The following is a 25,718-nucleotide window of genomic DNA, read 5'->3' as shown; positions in this document are numbered from 1 at the left end:
TAGGTAATTAATTCCAAATAGAAGGGGCTTAGTACAGCTAAAAAGGCATAATCCTGTGTCTACACAGTTCAGGAATATTTAGCCAGTCATTATCACCCATGCTTATTAATTCTTAAGCAGAGTGAGTTTTTTTTTTTTTTTCTCTTGAGGTTGTGCACAGTATCTTTGAATTTGTCCTGATTCAGCTAAGGGTAAAATTCAGCACCCCAACACAGTGGCATTAAATTCTTAGGGTGATATTTGCTTTAGCACAGAGAGTAGCACAAGGCCTATTCACTACTTAAGTCTTCAAAATAGAGCTTAAGTGATGCACAGGTTGCATGTTGGCTCTCTGCATAGGGATGAATTTTACCCTCCATGTCTAATGCTCTTTACCACTGAACCCTTCTGTGTCTTAAATCTCCCCACCTGAAAAATGAGAGCAACAATACCCATCTCTTAAAAGCATGTTGAGCCCATGGGGGATGTTCCTATATAGAGTTCAAAGCTTTAATTTTTGTTTTAATCATGCAAGTCCCACAAGGGACTTAAATCATGTAAGGTAATTATAGAAAGTTGAAAAAAATTCTGTAAAAACCATACCACACTTCAGTTCTGTAAGCCCTCTGCATGCAGATTCCCATGGTCTTCTACAAGAGTTTCACATGAAAAGGAGTTGTGTGCAGGGTCAGGCCTTTTATTTATAGTCTGGAAAAAGCTGATAGAATATTGAAAGCAAATGTGCACATCATCGTGAAATGACTCAACAAATGGCTTATGTGCTAATAGACAGAGCGCTGCTGATTTGCTCTTTATCACTGTCTGCTGTTCACTGGGTTGAGGCACGTAATGGTGAAAGATATCCTGTGGTATAGTAAAGCCAACACTACCTAAATAATATATCAAAGTAGGAGTTTGGTGGTTTTCTCAGTACTGAAATTTTAAAAGCCGTGCAGAAGTATCCAGTTTTTCAGTCAAGGGAGTATGCCACAATATCTTGTTAAATGCAAATGACACCTTGATTTACTTTTCTCCCCCAGAATTCCACAGGATTACAGAACAGCATCAGTTACAAAGTCACGTATAACAAGCCTAAATTATTCCCTGTACATTCCCCTAGTAGACATAAACTTTCTGCCTTTTCTTCTGGGAGGTTCATATTTAAATTAAAGAATTTAAATACCTGTGTATACAGATAGTGCCACATTTCTGGGTCCTACTTCTTCACATTTTGTTCCCTATGGGGTGTTCTATCTGCCCAGACCTGAAGAAATAAGCTAAGATGAACCTCTTCTAGACCAGAAAACCTAATATTTGGTGACCAGGCCTTCTTGCACATATTTTAATTTTTTCTGGCAGGTATCCCCTTTTCAACTCTTATTGATGTGCATAAAATGATCCTTCAAGCTTACTTAAAAGCCATCCGTGCAAACTAAATAACATCCAGTTACTTAAGGGTAAGACATGCAGAGTCCTTCCAAACCTATTTTGTAGTAAGATTTTCTCATATGGTTTCAGGCATTAGAGCGCATTAGACCTTCTCTGGGTCAGGCTTGAACCATTGGCAATCAGGAGTGCTCCACTGGACTTCCTTTCACAAAGTCCATTGGCTGCACTGATTGGAAAATCATATCAACAGGAACACAATAATGCACACTTCAGAATGCGAGCCTTAGAAAGAAAAGAATCTTTCCACTAATACTTGTAATCTAACCTGGATTTCCTTTTGTCCGCATTGGATGGCTGTTTCTATTCAAGGGGGAAAGCAGGCATGCTGGGGTGACAGTATATAAAACACATTGAACATGCTATGTAATCTTTTTATGTGGAGCAAATTCCCACTGAAGATTACAGCATTTTCATTTATAAAGCCTTTTAAGCAGCTACACAGAAGAAAGCATGTTATTTGAGAATTATACAATATAAAAATGCATCCTTGCATAGACAGGTCACTTTTCAATACATTTCTTTTTTCTGGGGTCTTGCTAAGGATAAGTGATTTGGGCATTCTGTAGTCCTAGAGATAACTGGAAAACTGACATGAATCTACCAAGAAAAATTAAGCATCTATCTGTTTTGAAAACAGTCTCTCTGATGCCAAAAACTAGGAATTTTGTTTTTTTATGAAACAAAACATTTCAGTGAAATTTATTTTGTACATAGACATATTCTATATTTGTTATAGATTATGCAGTAAGCAGGAGGCAATTATCCCACATATACACATTATATGCAGCAGTTTTGGTCACAGGGCATAGATCTCTCTGTTGCTTAAGATCCAGGGTGCCACTGGGAACTATCGTCTTCCTGAGAGTGGATAAAGCACAGAGCTAGGAATTAGGAGATGAGGTTCTAGTCCTGCCACTGATTTTCTATGTACTTGAACAAACTGTATGACCTCGGTTTGTCCATCCCATCTGTAAAATGGGGATAATGCTCACCTACTTCACAAAGGTACAGAGGTTTAATTTGTTAATCTTGGGGAAAATCCTCACATGGCAGGTTCTACAGAAGTGCAGCTCCAGTATCCTACACTTTATCCACTCTGCAAGGAATGTTATTTTTGGGAGAGATATAATCATCCCCAATAGTTTCCATACACCTCAAAGAGGCATTTATGAAGTTCCTAAATATGCTCCCACATCAAGGTCTGTATTCTTAGAATGATGCTTAGCAGTCCTTACCTTGCTATGACTAATCTCTGCTCCCATGTGGAAACAGATTGCTTCTACCTTTTTTGGCCTGGCAAGTGTTGCACATGGTGAGAGATCTGCAACATTTATCAAACCATACATGTTGCATCTGTTCCTTTGCCTGTCTCCTTCTAGTAAAATGTTTTTTCCACCCTCTTTTCTATGTGAGGCGATACGGGACAGATTACCTGTTATATACTGTTTGGCACAGTGCATAAATAATGATACTCTTAGAAAGGGTCAGAAGGACAAGAACAGGAAGCGTATAGACCAGAAACAGCTTGCAATGATGCACCATATGTTTTGAGAACAAAATATTTTATTTCTGTCAATAAAACTATAGTTTACAGTAGTATTTACTAAATAAATTATATAATTTCTCTTTTACAAGCAATAAACTAAATCACACATTTCAAAGACAATGTATGTACACAACATAAGGCCTTGTTATAAATAGCTTTTTTTTCTCATTTCACTATCAAACAGTGAAAATATCTTTAGAGGCTATTGTCCATAAAGCAAGTGCAGACATTTACATTAATCCTTGTTTGAAATCAATTTGGACTTCCAACAATATGGACCTAAGTAATTACGATTCTGGGGGAGAAAAAAGTGGAATTAGTTTTATTTACCACTATGTTGATGATGGATCTTTAAATAGGTAAAGCAGATTACATATTTTGCTTGTACACAATCACTGAATACATGCAAATGAAATCATGAGAGTCAATAGGAAAATATCACTTTCAAGTCCAAAAAAGGTGATTGGCACTAGTATAGAAAGCATCTTAAATACAGTTTATGCAGTTCTTCACAGTTTAGCAAGCAACAGCACATGATAGCAAAGTGTGGAATGTTTCATGTCACATCTGTTGAGTCTAGCTATCATTTCCACGGTTCAAGGTTCCCATGACATTTCTCAGAGATAAGCTCCACTGATTATTACTCTTTGTCAATTAGGCTCAGCAAATTCTTCCCTTTAAATCAGGAGTGCAGAAAGTGCTCTTCATCAACCATGGTCACTTCTTATCCACTTTTACTTTGATTTTCTTTTATTCTCTATTACTGGAAATAGAAAATAATTTAAGAGGTCAGGAGATTTTGTTTCTTTATTCTGCACTTTATAAAATAGTAATTGGATAAAATCTTTCTCTGTGACCAAAAGCACTCCTGTAGTCACACCCTACACAATATTGTAATAATCTTTGTGCAAAATATGCCTTGCAAGGTATCATTTATAAACTAGTAACACACTGATCATGAATATTCTTGTGTAATGTATATACAAAATGTATATGAAGAATTATGAACATTAAATGAAATTATAACAACCGTGTTTACCAGTCTACCTGGGGAGGGAGTAAACTTGTTTCTCAAAGACAAAGGACAAGCTGACACCTCTAGCCAGGTGTCAAAGTTGGTTGGTAATCACCTGTCAAGAGGGCATTCTCTGGCAACAAAGGGGGACAGGAACAGATCTATATGCATTTTAGCAAATGACATTGAACCTCTTTAACCACAAGTTTCTATGTATTCTTCCTCACATCTGGAATGAATGTTATCCGTGGATAACACATTTCAAGGGTGCAAACACGCCCCAGGTCTTTTTCACTTAAGATGGCAAAGGAACAAGCCCTTTGACTTTGTGGGGAGATTCTGACCCCTTAGCAGGGGTGAAAGTAACTTAAAAGTCTTACCAGTAGGGGGGCCTGGCTCCGGGCCCCCAGAAGGGGCGGGGCCTCAGACAGAAGGGGCAGGGCTGGGGGGGGGGGTGTCAGCCTCTCCCAGCCAGCCCTTCAGCGCTGCCCGGCCTGCACCGCCCAGACTCCAACAGCGATTTAAAGGGCCTGGGGCTCTGGCCAGGAGCCCTGGGCCCTTTTAAACTGCCAGGCCCTGGGGCACCTGCCCCTTTTGCCCCCCCCCCCTCAGCGGCCCTGGGGGAGGCAAAAGGGCAGTGACATTAAAGCACTGCCGTGGCAACATTTTACAGGCCCGTACACAGCTAACGTTAACGGCAGCCACTTCTTACCTGTATGCCGTACTGGCCTGTACCAGCCCACTTTCATCTCTGCCCCCGAGACTCTGGTCAGCACAGTTGCTGGGAACATGTGGTAAGGATTTACCTTGAGCCAAGTCTAGCTTGTTAAATTTTAGCTACTAGGAAGCATTTTATCTTGATTTTTCCTGTAACCATTTCTGACTTTGATACCTTTATATTTGTAAAAAGCAACAAGAGAGTCCTGTGGCACTTTTAAGACTAACAGATGTATTGGAGCATAAGCTTTCGTGGGTGAATACCCACTTCGTCAGACACATGTGGGTATTCACCCACGAAAGCTTATGCTCCAATACATCTGTTAGTCTTAAAGGTGCCACAGGACTCTGTTACTTTTTACAGATCCAGACTAACACGGCTACCCCTCTGATACTTTATATTTGTACTCACTTAAAACAACCTATTTCTGTAATTAAATAAACTTGTTTTAATTTTAATCTAAACTAATCTGGTGTTGTGTTTAAACTGAACTGTTTGGTAACACCAATTAAAGTAGCAAACTGTTGAAAATTGACCCTTTACAAGACAACAGACCTTTAATATCCAGACTGTCCAGGAGAGGGGCTGGAAAGTGCAACACACATTTTTTGGGAAAATTTGGGACTGGGAGTGTGTCGGCCCTGCAAGTAGTAACCAAGTCTGCTGGAAGCCAGAGTGTGACTGGAGTGTTGCTGATAGGCTGCTGGGATCAGAGTGGCTGGATCAGGGCTGCAGCTATACACAGACACTCAGTGTGTGACCTACACAATGTTAGGCTGTTTGTGAGTGGCCCTGGTTGGGAGCTACAACAACAAAGCATTGTGAAGCACTCAAGGTTGCAGGGCAGGTGGTGAGACAACCTCTCACTGGTCTGGATTGCAGCCTGGAATGAGAGAGACACCCTCCATCTCCACGCTTCAGTAACTTGCAGTATAGTTCTGCAGTGATCCTCTTTTTTTTTTTTTTTTTTTTAATTCACATGTATAGTATTATCTTCTCCCCTGTAAAATAGTATCCCTCTTACATTTATGTCTGTGAATATTGATATACTTAATACATAAAACCAATATTTGATCTTGCGAGATGCTGGGCAACCTGGATATCACTGAAGTCAGTGAAAGTGAAGGGCATCAGCCAATCACATGAGGCATTTATAACCTTGTAGGATTGATCAGGCCTTAGAATGCACATGGGGCAAAATCCTGGTCTCATTGAAGTCAACTACAAAACTTCCATTAGCTTCAAAAGGACCAAGATTTGGCCCTTAGAAAATAAATTGAATATACATTCCTCCAGGTGTAGGTTTTCTTATGGAGCTGTAAAGCCTCATGAATAATTAATGCATATGTAAATAATAAAGCTACAAAAGTCACTCATAATATGACTAATGAACATGACAGATTTAAAATTAGATAACAAATTACTATATTCTATAATATTACTGGAGAAACTCATTTCTATAGCACAAATTTTATTTTTAATATTTCTGTAGGATCAGGTGTGTCTATATTGGGCACTTAAATCAAGGTCAAATGGATCCCCAACAAACTTCTAGAAAAACCAGGGAAGACCATAACTGACATCACTAGAATTTCTAAAGTGAAAAAACCCCAAACCAAACCAGACTCCACTTTAAGAATTTCTTTGTACATCCAAATAAAGCACAAAAGGCACAAAAGCCCCATTTTTATTAAACTCTTTTGTAGGTCACTGTTAACTTTAGTTCCAGATAAAGGTATTTAATTAACCTTCAAACAATTCAAGAAAAGAATCTAACCTTGGCAGTGGAGGAAAATGAAAGCTCCTCAGGCATTTTGAATAGCTTATCTTATTTAGGAAAAGGCAACCAACAGATAGAAATCATACCCAAAATGCTAATTAAAATAAATGTATCTGGCACCAGGCATATGCTCCACATAATGTAACACTGCTGCAAACTTTCAGAAATGTGATTCAGTTGTACACTGGAAAATGGTGCAAGCAGAATTTTGTAATCAGTTGCTTACTGAATAAACTGAAGCATATATGTCCTCATCCTCAGTGTTCGGACATGACGTCCTGGCCATGGCAGGTTATGCTGCTATATGTGGGACGTGGGTTCAGTATGCAAAGTAATTTACTATGTCAAGTGAAACTGCTGAATAGGTGAATAGAATGAATTTGGGTGGATGGATGAAGTGGAACTGATGACTGAATAGAAGGAATGTATTTTGATGACTGAGTGAAGTGAACCTGACAAATGGACTTTTTTTTTTTAAATCATCAATTTTGCAAGAAGACCGAGCTAAATAAATCACTTTGCTAGCACGTTTTCATGAGACCAGGATAAATGAAGCACAGTTTTCCCATTGATAACTGAGCTAGTGTGTGTGGCTGAGGGGCAGGGTTGAGTGGCCATTGTTACATCTTTGGAAAGGGTACAGTATGCATTCCCTCACCACACCAGTCGAACTCAGGCCCCACCCTCACTTCTCCTAGCCCCCAGAGACCAATAGCGCTGCTGGCGCTTGCTTTAAGCGGTTCCTGTACTGTGTACTCTGCCATTGTGACTAGCTTCTCCTTGCTCCTTCTCACATCCCTGACCTGAACAGGCTAGTCACAATTGAGCCCTAAACATTTAGGAAAAAAGCTGCACACAGTTTACAATGTGGAAGGAGAAGGATTGACAGGACTGAAGTTGGACACGACTACAGACTGACAGAATTAGTGCTGTGTCACAAAAATGATGCTCTTGGTAGTGAGAAGAAAGGCAATTGGGCTGTAGGGAGTTGGTGTCTGGAATGCCCCACTCTGGGTCCAACCCTGTGCACCTTATTTCAGGCAAAACTCCCATCTTCAATGTTCAGGAACTGTTTCTCTTTGAGCAATACCTATGGCGCAGTTGTTGGAGAGATACTGAGGGCAACCAGAGAAGCAGCGTTTCCTGCCCATATTGATGAATGAATGAATATGGTCATGGCGATCAGAGCTGAGATCTTTGATGGGAAACGCATAACAAGACAAAAGTGACCGACAGCTACAATGGGCGAAACACTGAATCAAATAATGAGTTTGTACTAGCCAGGGTTTATGATGTAATGGATTTAGAACGTGCTCCATCATTGGAGCATATTTTTGTGCTCTATTAATTTTTTGCATGCATTCATTCCTCAGTAAATTGATTTCCTCATGCAGCACATTAAAAAGCCTCAGGGCGCCAATAATTTATGGTTTATTGAAATTTACACAGGCTTTCTAGCACTCGACTCACTTCGCTAATGTGTTAATTGTAACCTGAAATACATTCACATTTAGTAAAGCACATTTTTCTTGTATCTGACTTTGATACAAAGAGAGATGGATGCCTTGCTGTGGTTATATTCTTTCTTAAAAACTTAAAATATGTCCCGTGGTCCAAACTCTGCTCTCAGATGCCCGGGTATAACTTCAGTTAAAGTCAATGGCAGCCATGCACTTCTATTCAAAGGACAAAATTAGGACCTGTGTATTTCAAAGTGAACATTTTCCTTTTTAAAAAGAGGCAGTAATAAATGGATAAAAAAATACTTTCAACCATATTAGACTACAAACGTGTACTCCATTTTAGATGCCATTGCAACAACAGATGGCAGCATTGTGGGGTTTTTGGTTTTGTTTTTTTCCCCCTCAAAAAGATAATTTTGAAGGCCTCCATTTTTGGGTTCAGAGCCTTGGACATCTTGGGCCTGATCTTCAGAGGTACTAAGCATCCACAGCACCAATTGATTTGTCAGGATTGGATCCACTCCATACTACCCAACCTCCCCAATACATACCTTAGGATTCAAAGACATTTGTTGAGATTTAAAGGAGGGCTCCAGATGCTTTTGTGTTCAGTTCAAAAAAGCTTCTGCTTGTGCACAACACTGACAATGTCACTTAATAAACAGGGGAGCTTTGGACAATATTGTCCATAGACATATACACTATCCCTGCAACGACTGGATGTGGAGAAAGCTACTAGAGGGGAGGCTGTTCTAGATTTGATTTTGACAAATAGGGAAGAACTGGTTGACAATTTGAAAGTGGAAGGCAACTTGGGTGAGAGTGATCATGAAACGGTAGAGTTCACTATTCTAAGGAACGGTAGAAGGGAGAACAGCACAATAGAGACAACGGATTTCAAGGAGGCAGACTTTAGCAAACTCAGGGAGTTGGTAGGTAAAATCCCATGGGAAGCAAGTCTAAGGGGAAAAACAATTGAAGACAGTTGGCAGTTTTTCAAAGAGACATTATTAAGGGCACAAGAGCAAACTATCCCACTGCATAGGAAAGATAGGAAGTATGGCAAGAGCCCACCCTGGCTAATCCAGGAGATCTTCAATGATCTAAAATTCAAAAAAAAGAGTCCTATAAAAAGTGGAAACTTGGTCAAACTACAAAGGATGAATATAAACAAATATCACAAGTATGTAGGGACAAAATTAGAAAAGCCAAGGCACAAAACAAGATCACACTAGCTAGGGACATAAAAGGAAACAAGGAAACATTCTACAAATACATTGGAAACAAGAGGAAGACCAAGGACAGAGTAGGCCTTGGTTACTCAATGAGGGGGGAAAAGACAATAACAGAAAATGTGGAAATGGCAGAGGTGCTTAATGACTTCTTTGTTTCGGCTTTCATGTCAATCGGACGTCTAAAATAGTGAATGCCAGTGAAAATGAGGTAGGATCAGAGTCTAAAATAGGGAAAAAAACAAGTCAAAAATTACTTAGACAAGTTAGATGTCTTCAAATCACCAGGGCCTGATGAAATGCATCCTAGAATACTCAAGGAGCTGACTGAGGAGATATCTGAGCCATTAGCAATCATCTTTGAAAAGTCATGGAAGATGGGAGACATTCCAGAAGACTGGAAAAGGGAAAATATAGTGCCCATCTATAAAATAAGGACAACCTGGGGAATTACAGACCAGTCAGCTTAACTTCTGTACCCGGAAAGATAATGGAGCAAATAATTAAGCAATCAATTTGCAAACACCTAGAAGATAATAACGTGATAAATAACAGTAAGCATGGATTTGTCAAGAACAAATTGTGTCAAACCAGCCCGATAGCTTTCTTTGACAGGGTAACAAGCTTTGTGGATAGAGGGGAAGTGGTAGATGTGGTATATCTTGACTTTAGTAAGGCTTTTGATACTGTCTCGCATGACCTTCTCATAAACAAACTAGGGAAATACAACCTAGATGGACTACTATAAGGTGGGTGCATAACTGGTTGGAAAATCATTCCCAGAGAGTAGTTATCAGTGGTTCACAGTCATGCTGGAAGGACATCATGAATGGGGTCCCGCAGGGATCAGTTCTGGGTCTGGTTCTGTTCAATATCTTCATCAGTGATTTAGATAACGGCATAGAGAGTACACTTATAAAGTTTGCAGACAATACCAAGCTGGGAGGGGTTGCAAGTGCTTTGGAAGATCGGATTAAAATTCAAAATGATCTGGACAAACTGGAGAAATGATCTGAAGTAAATAGGATGAAATTCAATAAGGACAAATGCAAAATACTCCACTTAGGAAGGAACAATCAGTTGTACACATACAAAATGGGAAATGATTGCCTAGGAAGGAGTACTGCGGAAAGGGATCTGGGGGTCATAGTGGACCACAAGCTAAATATGAGTCAACAGTGTAACGCTGTTGCAAAAAAAAGCAAACATCATTCTGGGATGTATTAGCAGGAATACCGTAAGCAAGACACGAGAAGTAATTCTTCCGCTCTACTCCGTGCTGATTAGTCTCAACTGGACTATTGTGTTCAGTTCTGGGTGCCGCATTTCAGGAAGGATGTGGACAAATTGGAGAAAGTCCAGAGAAGAGAAACAAAAATGATTAAAGGTCTAGAAAACATCACCTATGAGGGAAGATTGAAAAAATTGGGTTTGTTTAGTCTGGAGAAGAGAAAACTGAGAGGGGACATGATAAGAGTTTTCAAGTACATAAAAGGTTACAAGAAGGAGGGAGAAAAATTGTTCTTAACCTCTGAGGATAGGACAAGAAGCAATGGGCTTAAATTGCAGCAAGGGTGGTTTAGGTTGGACATTAGGAAAAACTTCCCGTCAGGGTGGTTTAACACTGGAATAAATTGCCTAGGGATATGGTGGAATCTCCATCATTGGAGATTTTTAAGAGCAGGTTGGACAAACACTTGTCAGGAATGGTCTAGATAATACTTAGTCCTGCCTTGAGTGCAGGGGACTGGACTAGATGACCTCTCAAGGTCTGTTCCAGTTCTATGATTCTATGTGCACATAGTATCTGACTCCATACATCATTTAAGGCATAATGCTACACAGTGTATATTCAAATTTTAATCAAGTTTTGAGTATGCAATACAAGCGTTAAAAAAAAAATGATTAGTTAGAAAAACAAACAAGCCAGGGGTTTTATTACAAAGCTCATGTGCTAAAGGATTTACCCTTATTTTCAAAATATACAGTAAAGCACAGTATTTATAAAATCAAGTAAATTCCATATTTATATGACACTGTTGTATTGCTGGAAGAAATTATTATACTACTCAGAATGGGTTCTGTGCGAAGATAAAGATAATGGAGACTGTTACTTGGACTATGCAGAGTGTTTGGCAAATAGAAACTCTCAGCATCACTGGCCCTATCAGATGAGGAAAGAAGAAACAAGGATATTTTAAGGAGGGATTAAACTATTTTGTTGCGCTCGTTCTCTATATTTTTAGATATATAAGAATGTTTTGATTATCTCTTATTTTGTTGCTTTGTTTATGGTTAATCATAAATATATGTTTATACTTAACATTTAGCACAAGAAATTTACCTTCATTCTATTATTTGCTTTACTAATTAACTGCATCTTCCATAAGAAAAAAGCACACTGATATTTTAAATATGTATAAATTAGCTATTAAAAATTCATGGATTTCATACAAATGCCTCTTTTTCTGGAGTCTTTAATTTAAAAAAGTCTTTATGATTTATAAGTTCAAAAATTAATTAATTGAAAACATTCTTTAGCCATCTGACACCAACCCACCATTCTTACACTACTTGAATATTTGGAAACCACTGAGATTGCCTTCAACTTATTCTGCATGAAGCACGCTTAGTCATGCATTATTAATAAATTCTAAGTTTGATTAATTTAGTATCTGGACTAAAAAGGTTTAACAGGAAAATAAAATAACCAGCAGTGTTTTACAGTAAAGTCTGACAAAAGTATTTTAATGTGAACACCAATTAAAGTGATCATATGTCCCAATTTTTCATTTAATGTCCTAGAGTCTCAGGATCTTCTTTTATGACACCTGAAATGTCTTGTTTTTTCCCCATTACAATCATCAAAATATTTGGCTTTTTTATAGTCACAACGTATTTGTTCATAAAATATTGTTATACAATGTGGAATTTGTTCTATTTACCAGGAACAATTCAGTGGAACGAGGGTTCAGAGTAATGACTAGTGTTTGGAGTGAAAAGAAAAATTGAATGATGTAGACACTGTCAAAGTTGTTCTTTTGCTCAGAGAGAATGTTAAATGACACTTGTTCAATGTTTCATGATAATTAATTCATAATGATAAGCTAGTGGAAAAAATTATCCACTCCGAGTCAGAAGCTGGCAGTAACAACATCAACTCTTTTTTTTAAGTGTCCTTTTCTGTGTCTCTTTCACAACCTGAAAAAATGTCATCACAATTTTCCTGGTTTTCAGTTTTGAAAATATGGTCACCTTAACATTATTTGTCGTTAGCGTGCTTTCAAGGTTGTCTTCCCCCCATCCTGCCCCCCATATGTTCAGAACAGCAGCTGCAAGAGAGCATTGTTGCATTTCTACCCGGATTTAAGAGTTTAAGAAGCAACAGCCTCTAATGCCGAGTGAAACTAACCAGGACTGTGGTCGGCAATGGACTTCCTAGAAAAGTGACTGCAAGAGTATGGCACTACACTTCCTTAGCAATCCCCAATATTGGTAGTTTGTCACAGGCATTCACAGTGCAACATGTAATATATATTAGACATAACAGACCCAATTCTGATCTCACACTAGCATGGACACGAACCGAGTAACTCCACACCAGTTTAAAATTAGATGAGAATCAGGTCCAGTAGCTATGAATACATTTCTGCTGGCTGATGCCCATATACAAAGGCCAGAAAACAAATGGCCTAAAGAAAATGTAAAATGAAAGTTCTCTGTCCTGATTTTGGCTTCCCCACAAAACTCATGAAATACTCTGGAGGCTTTTCACAACAGAAGCCTTGTAGGGGGTTTCCAGGTGGGTGTGGTCTATACATTTGTCTGTGTAAACCCCTTTACCTTTCTATGGCATGTAAGCAGCACCACAAACCTCAGATTGGATTACTCCTGTTCTGGACTGAAATCTCCTTTGCAGGGCTTGGCAATTGTGCTTGGAGATACAGATGGCAAAAACAGCCAAGACGACATTTGCAGGATTATGTGCACCTGTTTCTATGATGAAATAGTGCAGTTCCAGAATTTGTCCATTAATACAACACCCAATAAACAAGAGCTCTTATCTACAACAAACTCTAATTTCTACCAAAAACCCCCAAGTTTACCCAACCATCTAAATTATTTGTTATACACAATATTGTTCAGAGCTAGATACTCTGCCCTTCCTGTAGGTGGTAAGTCCATTTTATTTTACTATTTTCCTCATTTATAGGATAAAGACATGACTGATCTTATTTTATTGAAGTCCTTAATATTCCTTAAGAAGCTTAGCACTTCAAAGCAAGAAGAGTAAGGCAATGGAGTTATTGAAATGAAGCAAGTTAAAGTATTACACATTATAATATCTAACAGATAAGGTTTTAGAAGCTTGCCTTGCAACAAAACCATTGATAAGGATTATTAACCAGCCTGCTAACAAGATAACCTTCAAATGACATTTAAACAGGTTTTCCATTAATGATTGACTCATGTCAATTTCTTTTATGATGATGTTCAACAGATGCTTAAATCCATCTGAAAGTAGTCATCTTTGATTTGTCTAGTTTTCCTAGGAAATGCATGATTAGAATGACCAACTTTGCTGCTTTGTTCATGAAAACCATTTAATCATGATCCTAAACACAGAAAATGGAAGTGCACTCCGATCTACCAGCTGTGAATTAAGCTGAAAACATATCACTGCTACTTCAGTCCTGAGCCTTATTTTAATCACAGCTTTACCATTGTTTCAAACTATATATGATGATCTAATGAGGTCTTCAGAAGTAAAAGGCTTGTGCACACAGACTGCGTCACTGACCCTTCCTTCCTCCAGCATACAAAGTCACAAGACACCTGCTGGTCTGGGACATCCATTTGATTCTTTTGAAGTAGTTAGCAGATGCAGAATAAGGCTATCTACACTATAGCCTATGTCAGCATAACTTATGTCGCTCCGGGGGTGTGTGAATAAACCACCCCCCTGAGCGACATAAGTACACCAACTTGTGTGCCCAGCGCTGTCGGTGGGAGAGAAACTTCTGCCGTTTGCGGAGGTGGTTATTTTATGCTGGCATAGAGTGTCTTCACCATAGACATGGCCTCAGACCCTTATCAGTTGGGTGACATAACCTTGTCTCCATAACTCTTTTATAGTTGAAGAAAAGCTTGACGACCTTCAGGGCACAGTTTCTTCCTATTTGTCCAGGCTTTTGCTTGAGGGGCAGAGTGCTGTGTACACAGTCTTCTCTAAGGGGTAGGATTTTATTTACATTGCTAGTCACACTGATCAATACATTTAGTGTTTTAATCAGTTTTGTATATTCACCCAGAGACAAAGTGATGAAATGTGTTACCTTCACTTTGAATGGTCACTTACAACATGTTAACTCTTTATGCTAAACAATCTATTCCACCTTGTATTTAGCTGTGACACTGAGTACCTTTCGCAGACCTAAAGAAGAGCTCTGTGTAAGCTCGAAAGCTTGTCTTTCGCCAACTGAAGTTGGTCCAATAAAATATATTACCTCACCCACTCTGTCTCTCAATAAATCTAAAAATACATACCTCTGTGAGAGTCATAATGAGGAAGTTTATCACTTTAATTAAATCCAAACTAAGTTATTCCCACCACTGGATTTCCCAGCACATTCTGTCTTTTGTGCATCTTTCTTTTAGACTGTAATCTTTATTTTGGGGTTTACTTTATTTAAGTGTCCACTAGCATTTGTGCTAAGTAAATAATTAAAAATAAGCATATTATAGTTTTCTAAGCAAAATAAAATGTTTCATCTAGGCTGGATTTTTTGGGAGGGAATGAAGGGAAGAGGAGATCCATGTAACTGCTCTTTATATCTCCATTTCCCCTGATTTCCAACCTTAGCAAGTGCTCCATTGGTGGTGAATATTAATGTCAACAACAAACCAGCAACAAGGCTGATTTATACAAATAGTAGAGTAGAGTAGAGTAGAGTGTAATGGATTGCTTGATGGACACAAAATTGTCAGTTAAACCAGTTCTATATATAAGTGAGCACTGGCTGCTTGCAACTGGTACTGAAGTGGGGAGCAATGACTGTTACATGGGTTGGATTATTAAAGGTGTTTGACACATTCAGTTTTGCATGGCTTGAAAACTACTCAGGAGATAGAACATGTTGTGCGATAGCGCATGTAAAGTGCAAAGACAGCATGGGGATCTGAAACACAAACCACTGTAACAGGCCTACTGGATCCCGTGGGACAAGAAAGCCAGGAACCATAAGACATCAGGTAAAACAGAATCCTAGGATAATCCTTTTCTAAGTGATAAATGATTGTCACCTTTTGGGATTTTTCATTCTAATCAGACATTTTCCTTTTTTCTCCACTGTAATTCATGCCAAAGTTTCACACAAAAACCTCTTGCCTTCATCCTATTAATCTTTTGCCTGCTCCATTTTTGAGGAAATTTCTATTTTCCATTTTAAAAACACAAAACCCCTAGAAAAATAGACCCAACACAATATCGTCACATGAAATTGAATGTATTTGGGTGGCAGGGGGAGAGACAGCAAGTATTGATTTTATTACAAAATGCTGTCTTCATGCTGGGATTTCCAAATGGACCTGAAAGAGATCTCTGTCCAAATCCCCATTACAATCCAATTGGATTTGGGTGCCTTTGGGCCTTGAAAATCCTAAACATAGTGATCAGAGTTATTTAAAAGCAGAACTGCACAGACACACATGTAGATAATCCAAACTGTGGCCTTATAAAGGAGTTTCTCACTTCAGATAATGAAATTTGCTATACAGCAAAACACAGACTACTCACTGGGAACCACAGCAAAAGAGGAAAGCTGTAACTTCAACATACTTCTGCAGCCACAGCTGCGTTATTAAGAGTGAAAAAGGAACCACTGTTTATTTTAAGTCCAGCTGTGCAAAACCAGTTGTTTTCGTCTTCACAAGTATTTGTATGCAGAAATGATAGTTTTCAAGTCTCGGAAAATTAAGCTGCAACACTATGAAAAGTTCAAGGTGAGAAGTAAAAAAAAGTCTGCTTTTCCACAAGATTGTAAAAAAATTATTATTGCTAGGGTATGTTGAGAAATGTTTTGGCATACTTCTTGAATAATACAACAATGAATAATCACTTAGTGAACATTTGAATTCTTTAAGATCCTGATTCAGCAGGGTACTTAAGTGTGTGCTTAAGTTTAAATACTTGGAATATTTCAGTGGGACTATTGTGATCTTAAATAAATAAAACTAGAAGAAATCATAAATTAAGAAATGAAAGCAACACAGTCTGACAACTTACTAAATAGACATCCAAAACTGAAGCATTATCATTTTCCATTTCCAGTGTGCTCTGTTCTGAAGTCAAGTAGATGGCACTGTCTTCTAGGGTGAACGTTGAACTCGAAGGTAACCCTTTACTGGAAATACAGGGGGGGGGGGGGATATAATGAATACAAAAGCAAATTACATAGGGGGGGGGAAAAAGCCCTACAAACTTCAGCTCTTACGTTTTTGTACTATTTTACAACTTGTTCCCCCCCTCCCCACTTCTTCAGAGCTATACTTTTTAAGCCGACAAGTGCAAATATGGCCGATTCCTCGTTAGCGAAAAGTGCTCACGTACGACTAAGGTGCCTTATCTACACATTTCTATTGCTTGGGTTGCATTAAATAAAATGCTATCAGGAAGAAATGATGCTCTTTCTGAACGCTGTAGGCCAAATCCTGCTCAAAGTTACATCAGGATAAATCTGGAGTAACTTCACTGTCGTCAGAAGAGGTATTCCAGTTTTCACCGGATATAACTGGGAGAAGAATTTCCTGCTGTGCCCTTAATTTTTAAATTAAACCCAATGGCGAGCGTGATAGCACCCCCACATAACACAAAAGGCTAAACCATCCAAATAATACTCATTATATCCCCTACTTCAATTTAGTACCAAAAAAAAAAAAGGGAAAAATTGACATTTTATCCTCCCACCAATGTGATCAGGTTATACTGTGATCAATATATTGTCATGTTTTTCCTGTTTCACTCATCCTGAATTACAAACACAGAGTCATTACTTTGACAATGTAGCCTATTATTTATTATGCTGAAGTACCATTGTTTTCTTCATTTGGCCTAAGTTAACTTATGTGTGAGGGAACACCCACAACAAGATTGTACCCGCACACAATTCAGAGTAACTGAAGTTCAGTAATCGAGGACTGACCATATTGTATTCTGATGTGCAAATATGGGATTAATTTTCAAAAGCATGTCCCCATGCAAAACAAAAAAAACAACAAAAAAGACACATGAAAATGTGCTAGCGTGTGCAATGAATGCAGTTGTGCATACGTAAGGCTAATTCTTTATCCACTGGGTGTAATTAGCTGATTTTAATGAATAATCGTAGGGAGGAAGTGTGAAACTGCAGGTGGATTTTTGCACTTTTTTGCAGGAAGAGCTTGGGCCTTCATTTTTAAAAATTGTCCCTTAAGGCTAGGATTTTCAAAAGGAATCTAAGAGAGTGACATGCCCACCCCTCGCTGAAAGTCAATGGCACTGTGGTGCCAAAATCCCAGCCTAGATTTTTAGTCCCAGATTTTCAAAGATGGTCATCCTTGCTTCATCCACAAGCATCCCAGGCAACCAGCTACAGTGCTGCCACTCCAGGACCTAGGAAAGAAGGATTCATTTATTCCTCCCCTGAAGAACTTCCCAGGTTACAATTTGACTACTTGGGTTGTGTGCTGGGGACAGGTTTTGCTCCTATGTGTATGCCTAAGAAAATGCACATCACATACTACAAGAGTATTAGTCATTGCACTAGTCAGTATTATTAAGTCTCCTTTTCAGAATCAGTAAAATTAACACTCAAAATATAAAACAAAATACAAACAGAATATAAAACAGAACGGATAAAAATGCTCAATACACCTGATGCCATACTAGTATTAGATGCATACTATTACATTAAGATAGTATTGTTACTTTTGTTATCTAGTGTATTGGGTGTCTTTTCAATAATAAGGCCTTATTTCCTTTCCTTCTGGGCTTATCCAATTCCCACTAACTTCACAGGAAGTTGGATAAGACCCTCTATTTATATGCCATCTAGTAACATTTCAGTCATACTACTTTCATTTAACTAAAGACAACAAACAATAAATGAAGCCAGTCTGCCAGGGTAGCACTGGGAGTGCTTCTTGAATGTTGACTATGTTTTATCATCTCACACAAATAAAGCACTGGATTGAAAGATGTTGTCCCTGGCAAAAAAGAAAAGAATTAAAACAGAAACAAGAGTTGCTTTAGCTTTCAAAATTCAATAAACTCATGGGGCCTAATTCAAACCTCAGAATGTACAAAGGCGCACACACACATGGCCATGAAAGGAGGGGAATCACACAGAGGGTGTGGGGTAGCTGTTATATATGTAAGGATGGGGGCAGGTGTGACTGCAGAGACCAAAGGTCACCCTCCACTTTGGAAGATAGTGCTCCAGGCAGCTGGGTGTAGAGCAGACTGGCAGGCTGCAGTTTACAGCAGGTTCTCAGTGCTGTTTTGTAATGTTTAAATAGAAATAATTTAAATGATTAAACACAAGCTCTTCATGCCCTAATAAGACTGCTGCCACTACACACAGTGGCTTTTCTATCCTGCCCCGAAAAGCTGCAGAGCTCAAATTCTGCAAGTCCTCTATGTCGGGAGCTGGAGAGACAGGGTGTGAGAGTTGGGTCGGGACATTTTAGCTGTTTTCCCCGATAAATCAGCCAAAGATGGTTCTGTGACTACTTGGAACAAAATCTACTTCTTCTACTCCAGTTAGTTTATTGTTTCATTCAAAGCTCCAGAAAGAACCTGGTACTATACTTTCTTTTCTAGAACACACTGCTCTCCTTTCCTTACCAATACATTATTTTCTGCTACAGCCGATGTTGCTATAGCCTCCTGTGGCTAGAGAGAGTTAACACCAGTGACATGATGCTAAGTGCTGTGATTTTCATTCTGGCACTTAGGGAAATTTAACCAGTCATTTTAGTTACTGTACAGATAGAATCCATTTTAGTAGTTAGCAGCAGTAATGGTTTCATCTTTTAAAAAATGCAGATGTGCTGTCTTCACCTTATAAGGTGCCCATCACTTACACATAGCAAGGACGGACAATGGTTTCCATGTTATAGTCCCACCATGCAACAGGAGGTGGGTATAAGGCAGCAGTTGAGGGAAAAAGAAAAACAGAAGGTGGAAGAAGAAGACAAAGAGAAGCTACTCTTAATGGTCACAATCCAGTCACCCAGCCATGAACTTTCTATGAGTAGGGCCCTACCAAATTCACAGCCATGAAAAACACATCACAGACCATGACATTTGCTCTTTTGTGTGCTTTTACCCTATACTATACAGATTTCATGGGGGAGACCAGCATTTCTCAAACTGGGGGTCCTGACCCAAAAGGGATTTGCAGGGGGTTCCAAGGTTATTTTAGGGGGTTGCGCTATTGCCACCCTTACTTCTGCACTGCCTTCAGAGCTGGGCGGACGGAGAGCGGCAGCTGTTGGCTGGGCGCCCAGCTCTGAAGGAGGTGCCCTACCAGCAGCAGCACAGAAGTAAGGGTGGCAACAGCATACTATTCCACCCTTACTTCTGTGCTGCTGCTGGTGGCAGCTCTGCCTTCAGAGCTGGGCAGCCGGCCTGCAGCCACCGCTCTTCAGCTGCCCAGCACCATTGCCATCAGCAGCAGCGCAGAAATAAGGGTAGCAGTACCGCAACCTCCTCCCCCTTCAATAACCTTGCAACCCCCCTGCAACTCCTTTTGGGGTCAGGACCCCTACAGTTACACCATGAAATTCCAGATTTAAATAGACTGAAATCATGAAATTTACGATTTTAAAAATCCAATGACCGTGAAATTGATCAAAGTGGACCGTGAATTTGGTAGGGCCCTAACTATGAGGCAACAGTAGAGAGAGTAGGGGAGAGAAAGAAAGACATGGGAAAAGATATATGCAAGAGGGCAGAGTAAAGAGCCCAATGATAAGATAAATCATTGGTTTGGGAGTTAAGACCCCAAGGCAGTGGTCCCCAACCTTTTTTGTCTGACGGGCGCCAGACGACGAGCCACGGAGGACCATGGCGGCAGACAAGCATCCGCCAAAATGCTGCTGACAAGCGGCAACGTCAATATGTGTCGCTGACTAAATGCCGCCGACAAGCAGCGTCATCCAGAGGTGTTGTTGGCGGCGGCGCCTCTGGATGACGCTGCTTGTCGGCGGATGCTTGTCCGCCGGCCAGTATGCGGGCGCACTTCGACGCCCCTGCGGGCGCCATGACACCCATGGGCACCACGTTGGGGACCCCTGCCCCAAGGGAAAGAAGGCATCACAGGAGAAAAAGGAAGAGGAATGAGACAATAGGAATTGCATGAGACAGCACATTTCTTCCTGTAATTGAACTCCCTAAATGTATCTATGTGGACAGCAAGCTGCCTCTTGCTTCTGTGACTATCATTTCAAATGGTCAGAGGCCATCCCTTTAGCAGCCATTCATAAAAAGGTGACAGTCTCCAGCACAGAGCTGTTTATTAGATGGGGCCTTCCTCCGGTGGTCATAAGATTTCAGTTGATCAGGTCCCATGCTGCAGGGGAAGCTCACTGTTGTGTGGAGGGATAGCAACAAGGAAATCACCACCCTTTCTTTCTTTCTATAGAAGATGGGGTAGAAAGTAAAAGCTCAACTACAAATCCTTGAAAAAGGCATGCTCAGAGCTACCTGGTGAACCAGACAATGCAAAACCCAAGATAAAGGCGGTCTCAAATACTGTGAAAAAGCTGCAGTGTGTCAATGGGCTGGCCATGTTACAAGAACTAGAGAAACTGGATTATGTGTGTGATAAAATGGAGTGCAATGGACTTCAATGGTAGGGACAATAGTAACCAACACCAGAAAAGTTGTGGTCAGAAGTCTTTGCAGCACTGATAAAATGTCACCTTTGTCCCTGGACAGGGATGGTCAGGTGCACTCACATTTCATAGGCAGCTCTTCATTTTGCAGTAAACAGAAAAAGGTTATGATGATGCCAAAAAGAGTAACACAGGAACCTGTAGTATCCTCGTGGCAGAACAGAACTTCTTTTTAATCTACCTTGAAGTTCAGTAACTGGAAAATTACAGAAAATGTAACTGATACTATAAGAAAATTTTAGCTTTTACAGATTGAAAAAAATCAGTACTTTGCAAACTTGGAACAGCAGGTAGAAGCTCCCCTTTATTTATATACCTGAGATGTTTGGGTCTTATTTTTAGGTGAAGCATCTGGTTTGGAATCATTGCTGGAAAGGGCATGTGAACAAGGACTGTCAGTACTGGGAAGCTAATCTGTAAAGTGAGTAAAGGAGAAAGTGGAAATTCTGAGTCACCGGCACATTAGTTTGCATTTGGAACCCATGCTGGTGCCAGAATGCAGGCTATAGCCTTTGCCAAGAGCCAAGTTCTGCCACACATTAAGCTGCAGTTTAATGTTTATTGATAATACTGTAATGTCACTTCAGTAATACACTGTCTGCAGCAAACGAACACAGAACCTCCAAACAGAAATACAAAAGAACATACTGCCTGCGCCAATAAGGCTCCTCAGTTGGAAATCAGTCTGATGGCAGAAACCAGTCATTTAGGTTTATTAAAATTGTTTTCTTGTGTTATGACAATTTCTAGAACAGTAGGAGAGACCATGCAATAGGCTGAAGCTATGTTTAAAGCTAGGCCTACTCAGGTTGTCTTTTCCTTTTAGAGGTATATGATGAGAATCAAACAGGCCTTCCCTTATTGTTTGCTGAGCAACTGGATCCAACTTTGAGAGGTACTGTAATCTGCCATTGTGTTATAGCATGGAGAACAACTAAACGCCCTCTCTCCACCTCAGCACAATCTGGTAAGTTCACTCAAGTGAACAGACTCCATTTTTATCTGCTCCTCAGCTAGAACAGATGTTGCTTGAGAAAGTAAAACCTTTACCTACTTAGATGAATTGTAGAAACCCTGCCACGGACATGAGATGCAACAAGCATGTTGATTTTGTCCTGGTTAAGGATTACTCACATAAATCAGGGGTGCGGGATTGGGCACAAAGTTACTGATAGAATAATCAAAACTAAGCTAAACCTATGGTAAATATGTAACAGCACAACTCTTACATGCTTACATACTGCTCCTAGCTTTCTAACAAATGAGGGTAACAATGTCAGACTAGGTCAAAAAACTGATTGCACAAAAATCTGGCAAACCTATTTGAGAGGGAGGGTGGAAATCAACAGACTGAAAATCTGGTAGGAAACCCTCAAACCTTCCTAAATTTGAACACAGACATTTTTACTCTTCAACAAAATCTCCTGTCTTTATTTACTTATTTTTATTGAATTGTACTGGTCATTTAAAAGGTCCCAAAATTGAAAATTCTGGAAAACGCTAGTCATAGAAAAGATATGCATTGAAAATGCAAGCTTCCCTACGCTGCTCTGTCAATAAGCTTTGACTCTGGTCTACCTGTAGGAGTAATGGGATCATTTAGTCTCCACACCAATTCGATATATGCCTCCGCAGAACTCCAGCAAGTGTGCCAATTAGCAGGATGGGCATAAATAGTTTTTTTGGGGGGTGATATGGACATATCTTGTAGGAACTGAATTGAAACTATCAACTGCTTTCATATAGGCCAAATTAATGTCACAGTTTCTTCAGTACAAGGTGTGGCTCTGGTGTATTGTAGTGTTATTATCATCTAATATAGATGAACATTATACTCATTACTCGAGTATCTCACAATATTTACCCCTATGCATCAGCACCTAGAATAGCTGCACACTGACAACTTTCCCATAAACATGAGGATTCTCATGATAGAATATTAAGCTTCTCTGAGGCAGCCTACAGCACATCAACCCTGGATCTAAAGTTTTCAAATGCAGTGCTTAAAGAAGGAGGGCAGAAAACAGCCTTGTTTCACAATGGCTAAGTAAAGTAGCAGCTACATGGGCAGTAAAACAGATGTCCTATCAAGTGGAAAATGCATCCAAATACCTGTACATATTTGCACAGAGACAACTCACTCTTTACGGACCTATTTGGTATGACTGAATAATTAGTCTAATACAGGGGTGGACAACCTGAGCTTGAGAAGGAGCCAGAATTTACCAATGTACAATGCCAAAGAGCTACAGTAATACGTCAACAGCCCCCGCCCCCCCATCAGCTCCGCCCCGGCTCCCAGCACCTCCCGCCCACCGGCAGCCCCGCCGATCAGTGCCTCCCCCTCCCTCCCCACACCTCCCGATCAGCTGTTTTGTGGCATGCAGGAGGCTCGGAGGGGGAGGAGTGAGGGCATGGCAGGCTCGGGGGAGGGGGTGGGAAGGGGTGGAGTGGGGACAGGGCTGTGACAGAGCCAGGGGTTGAGCAGTGAGCACCCTCCGGCACATTGGAAAGTTGGCGCCTGTAGCTCCAGCCCCAGAGTTGGTGCCTATACAAGGAGCCGCATATTAACTTCTGAAGAGCCGCATGTGGCTCCGGAGCCATAGGTTGGCCACCCCTGGTCTAATATATGTCAGCAGTGGCATCATTGCTGAAGCCCAACACTGCTTTTCGGTCTATAAAAAAGGAACAAATTGTATTATAAGGAAACTATCAATGATATTTTATTTGCACTGCACTCACTATTAAGTACCAAAGATACAGCTACAGAAAAACAATAAACAGGACTAACTTTTTTAATGCTGGCTTTGCAGTGAAGTAGATTGACAGGAAAGTTCTTTTGTGCTCCCAGATCTAAGCTAATTGCAAACCATAACTTATGAATCGGTAAACATCATGGAAGCAGGAGATCTAATCCATGAAGATGACCGAGTCAATACTTTTATGCAGCTTCCATTGTAAATCATAACAGCAGTTGGCATACATTTTCAGCACAACAGGGCTGAAAACAAGAGACCCAGCATTTAAAAGCCCACTCAGTGTTTTATTCCCAGCTACAGAAGGTGTTGCAAGTGGGCAGCATGTATAGCCTCTGGGAGGCTGGATCTTGATTCAGTTACGCATCTGACCAAAAAAACCTCCAGCTCGGTGGTAATGACTGGGTCCAGCTGGGGAGAATGTAATCCTTTCTACGGACGCCAATCAGAGTGAGTTCTTAAGTCACTCGCTCATTGAGTTTAGATGGAGGAACCAGTCTATCACATGATAGAAGCCCTCTTCTCCTTCGCTAGTTTATACTCAAGAAGCCCTCTCCTCCTTCGCTAGTTCATACTCTGGCTGTAAGAGGCCATTAGATATGGATCAGCCTTTTAAACCTCAAAATTATTGTCTGTCTCTTGCACCTGGCTTTGTCTTACCCACTGGTCACATCTTTCATTACGTTAAAAGACCTTCCAAAGCTACTGAACTATAATTTTTACGTAAAAACTTTTGTTGGTAGTTTTTGCAGCCTTGGTGGTTTATTACTTGTTACTGAGGATCTCTAGTTAGAATAGATGACTTATGACAAAACAAACTGTCAGTTTTTGCCACAGATGTTGGATCCTTATTTGATATCTTTAGCTGTTGTTGATTCATCTATTTGCCTCCTTGGGACTATGGGCAGATAGTCTACCAAATATTTCTTTTGGGAACCAGAAAATTCTTCTTACTCAATTAGGGACAGGGCTGGCGTTTCCACTAGGCGACCCTAGGTGGTTGACTAGGGCGGCAGGATTTGGGGTGCAGCATTTTGCCGCCCTCGGCAGAAATTGGGTCGGTGGGGGGGGTCCTTCCGCTCTGGGTCTTCGGCAGAAATTTGGCAGCGGGTCCTTCACTCGCTCCAGGACCCGCTGCCAAACTGCCCCGAAGACGCGGAGCGGAGGGACCCCCACCGCCGAATGCTCAGAGGAGGAGCGCTGCCGCCAGGGTGGCAAAAACCCTGGCGCCGCTCCTGATTAGGGATTTTTTATTTTTTTATTTTTGCTGTTCATTCATTGAGAGATTTAACAGTACAAAGTATGCAGAAGTTATAACAAAACCTAAATATTTGCCTCTAGTTTCTAACATCACTAAAGATAATATTTTAATTTGTCAACACAAGGAATAGTTTCATAAGAATCATAGAAATGTAGGACTGGAATGGACTACAAGAGGTCATCTAGTCCACATCCCACCTACCCAAGGCAGGATCAAGTATACCTAGACTATTCCTGACAGGTGTTTGTATAACCTGTTCTTAAAAACCTCCAGTGACAGGGATTCCACAACCTCCCTTGGTAACCTAGTCCAGCACTTAACTATCCTTATAGTTAGAAAGTTTTTCCTGATTTCTAACTTAACTCTCTTTTGATGCAGATTAAGCTGGTTACTTCTTGTCCTACTTTCTGTGGACATGGAGAACAATTGATCACCATCCTTTTCGTAACAGCCCTTCATGTATTTGAAGACTTGTCAGGTTCAACCTCAATCTTCTTTTCTCAAGAATAAACATGACCTCATAGGCCAGGTTTTCAAAACTTATCATTTTTGTTGCTCTCCTCTGGGCTTTCTCCAATTTGT

At 40.2% G+C, this 25,718-nt stretch overlaps 1 protein-coding gene across 1 annotated transcript in view; it reads right to left on the bottom strand.

The window, feature by feature from the left end:
- Positions 1–25,718, bottom strand: part of PIP5K1B (phosphatidylinositol-4-phosphate 5-kinase type 1 beta) — a 133,119-nt gene that overhangs the window by 10,564 nt on the left and 96,837 nt on the right. Inside the window, exons 12-13 of the mRNA XM_065405907.1 lie at positions 16,468–16,585; positions 3,266–3,269 (exon numbers count right to left, since the gene is read on the bottom strand). Of these exons, the coding sequence (XP_065261979.1) occupies positions 3,266–3,269; positions 16,468–16,585 (122 nt within the window). The remainder of the gene's footprint in view (positions 1–3,265; positions 3,270–16,467; positions 16,586–25,718) is intronic.

Source organism: Emys orbicularis, chromosome 6, assembly GCF_028017835.1.
Source record: "Emys orbicularis isolate rEmyOrb1 chromosome 6, rEmyOrb1.hap1, whole genome shotgun sequence".
Taxonomy (NCBI): domain Eukaryota; kingdom Metazoa; phylum Chordata; order Testudines; family Emydidae; genus Emys; species Emys orbicularis.
Note: the sequence above shows the minus strand (reverse complement) of the source record. Positions and strands in the feature narration are given on the sequence as shown.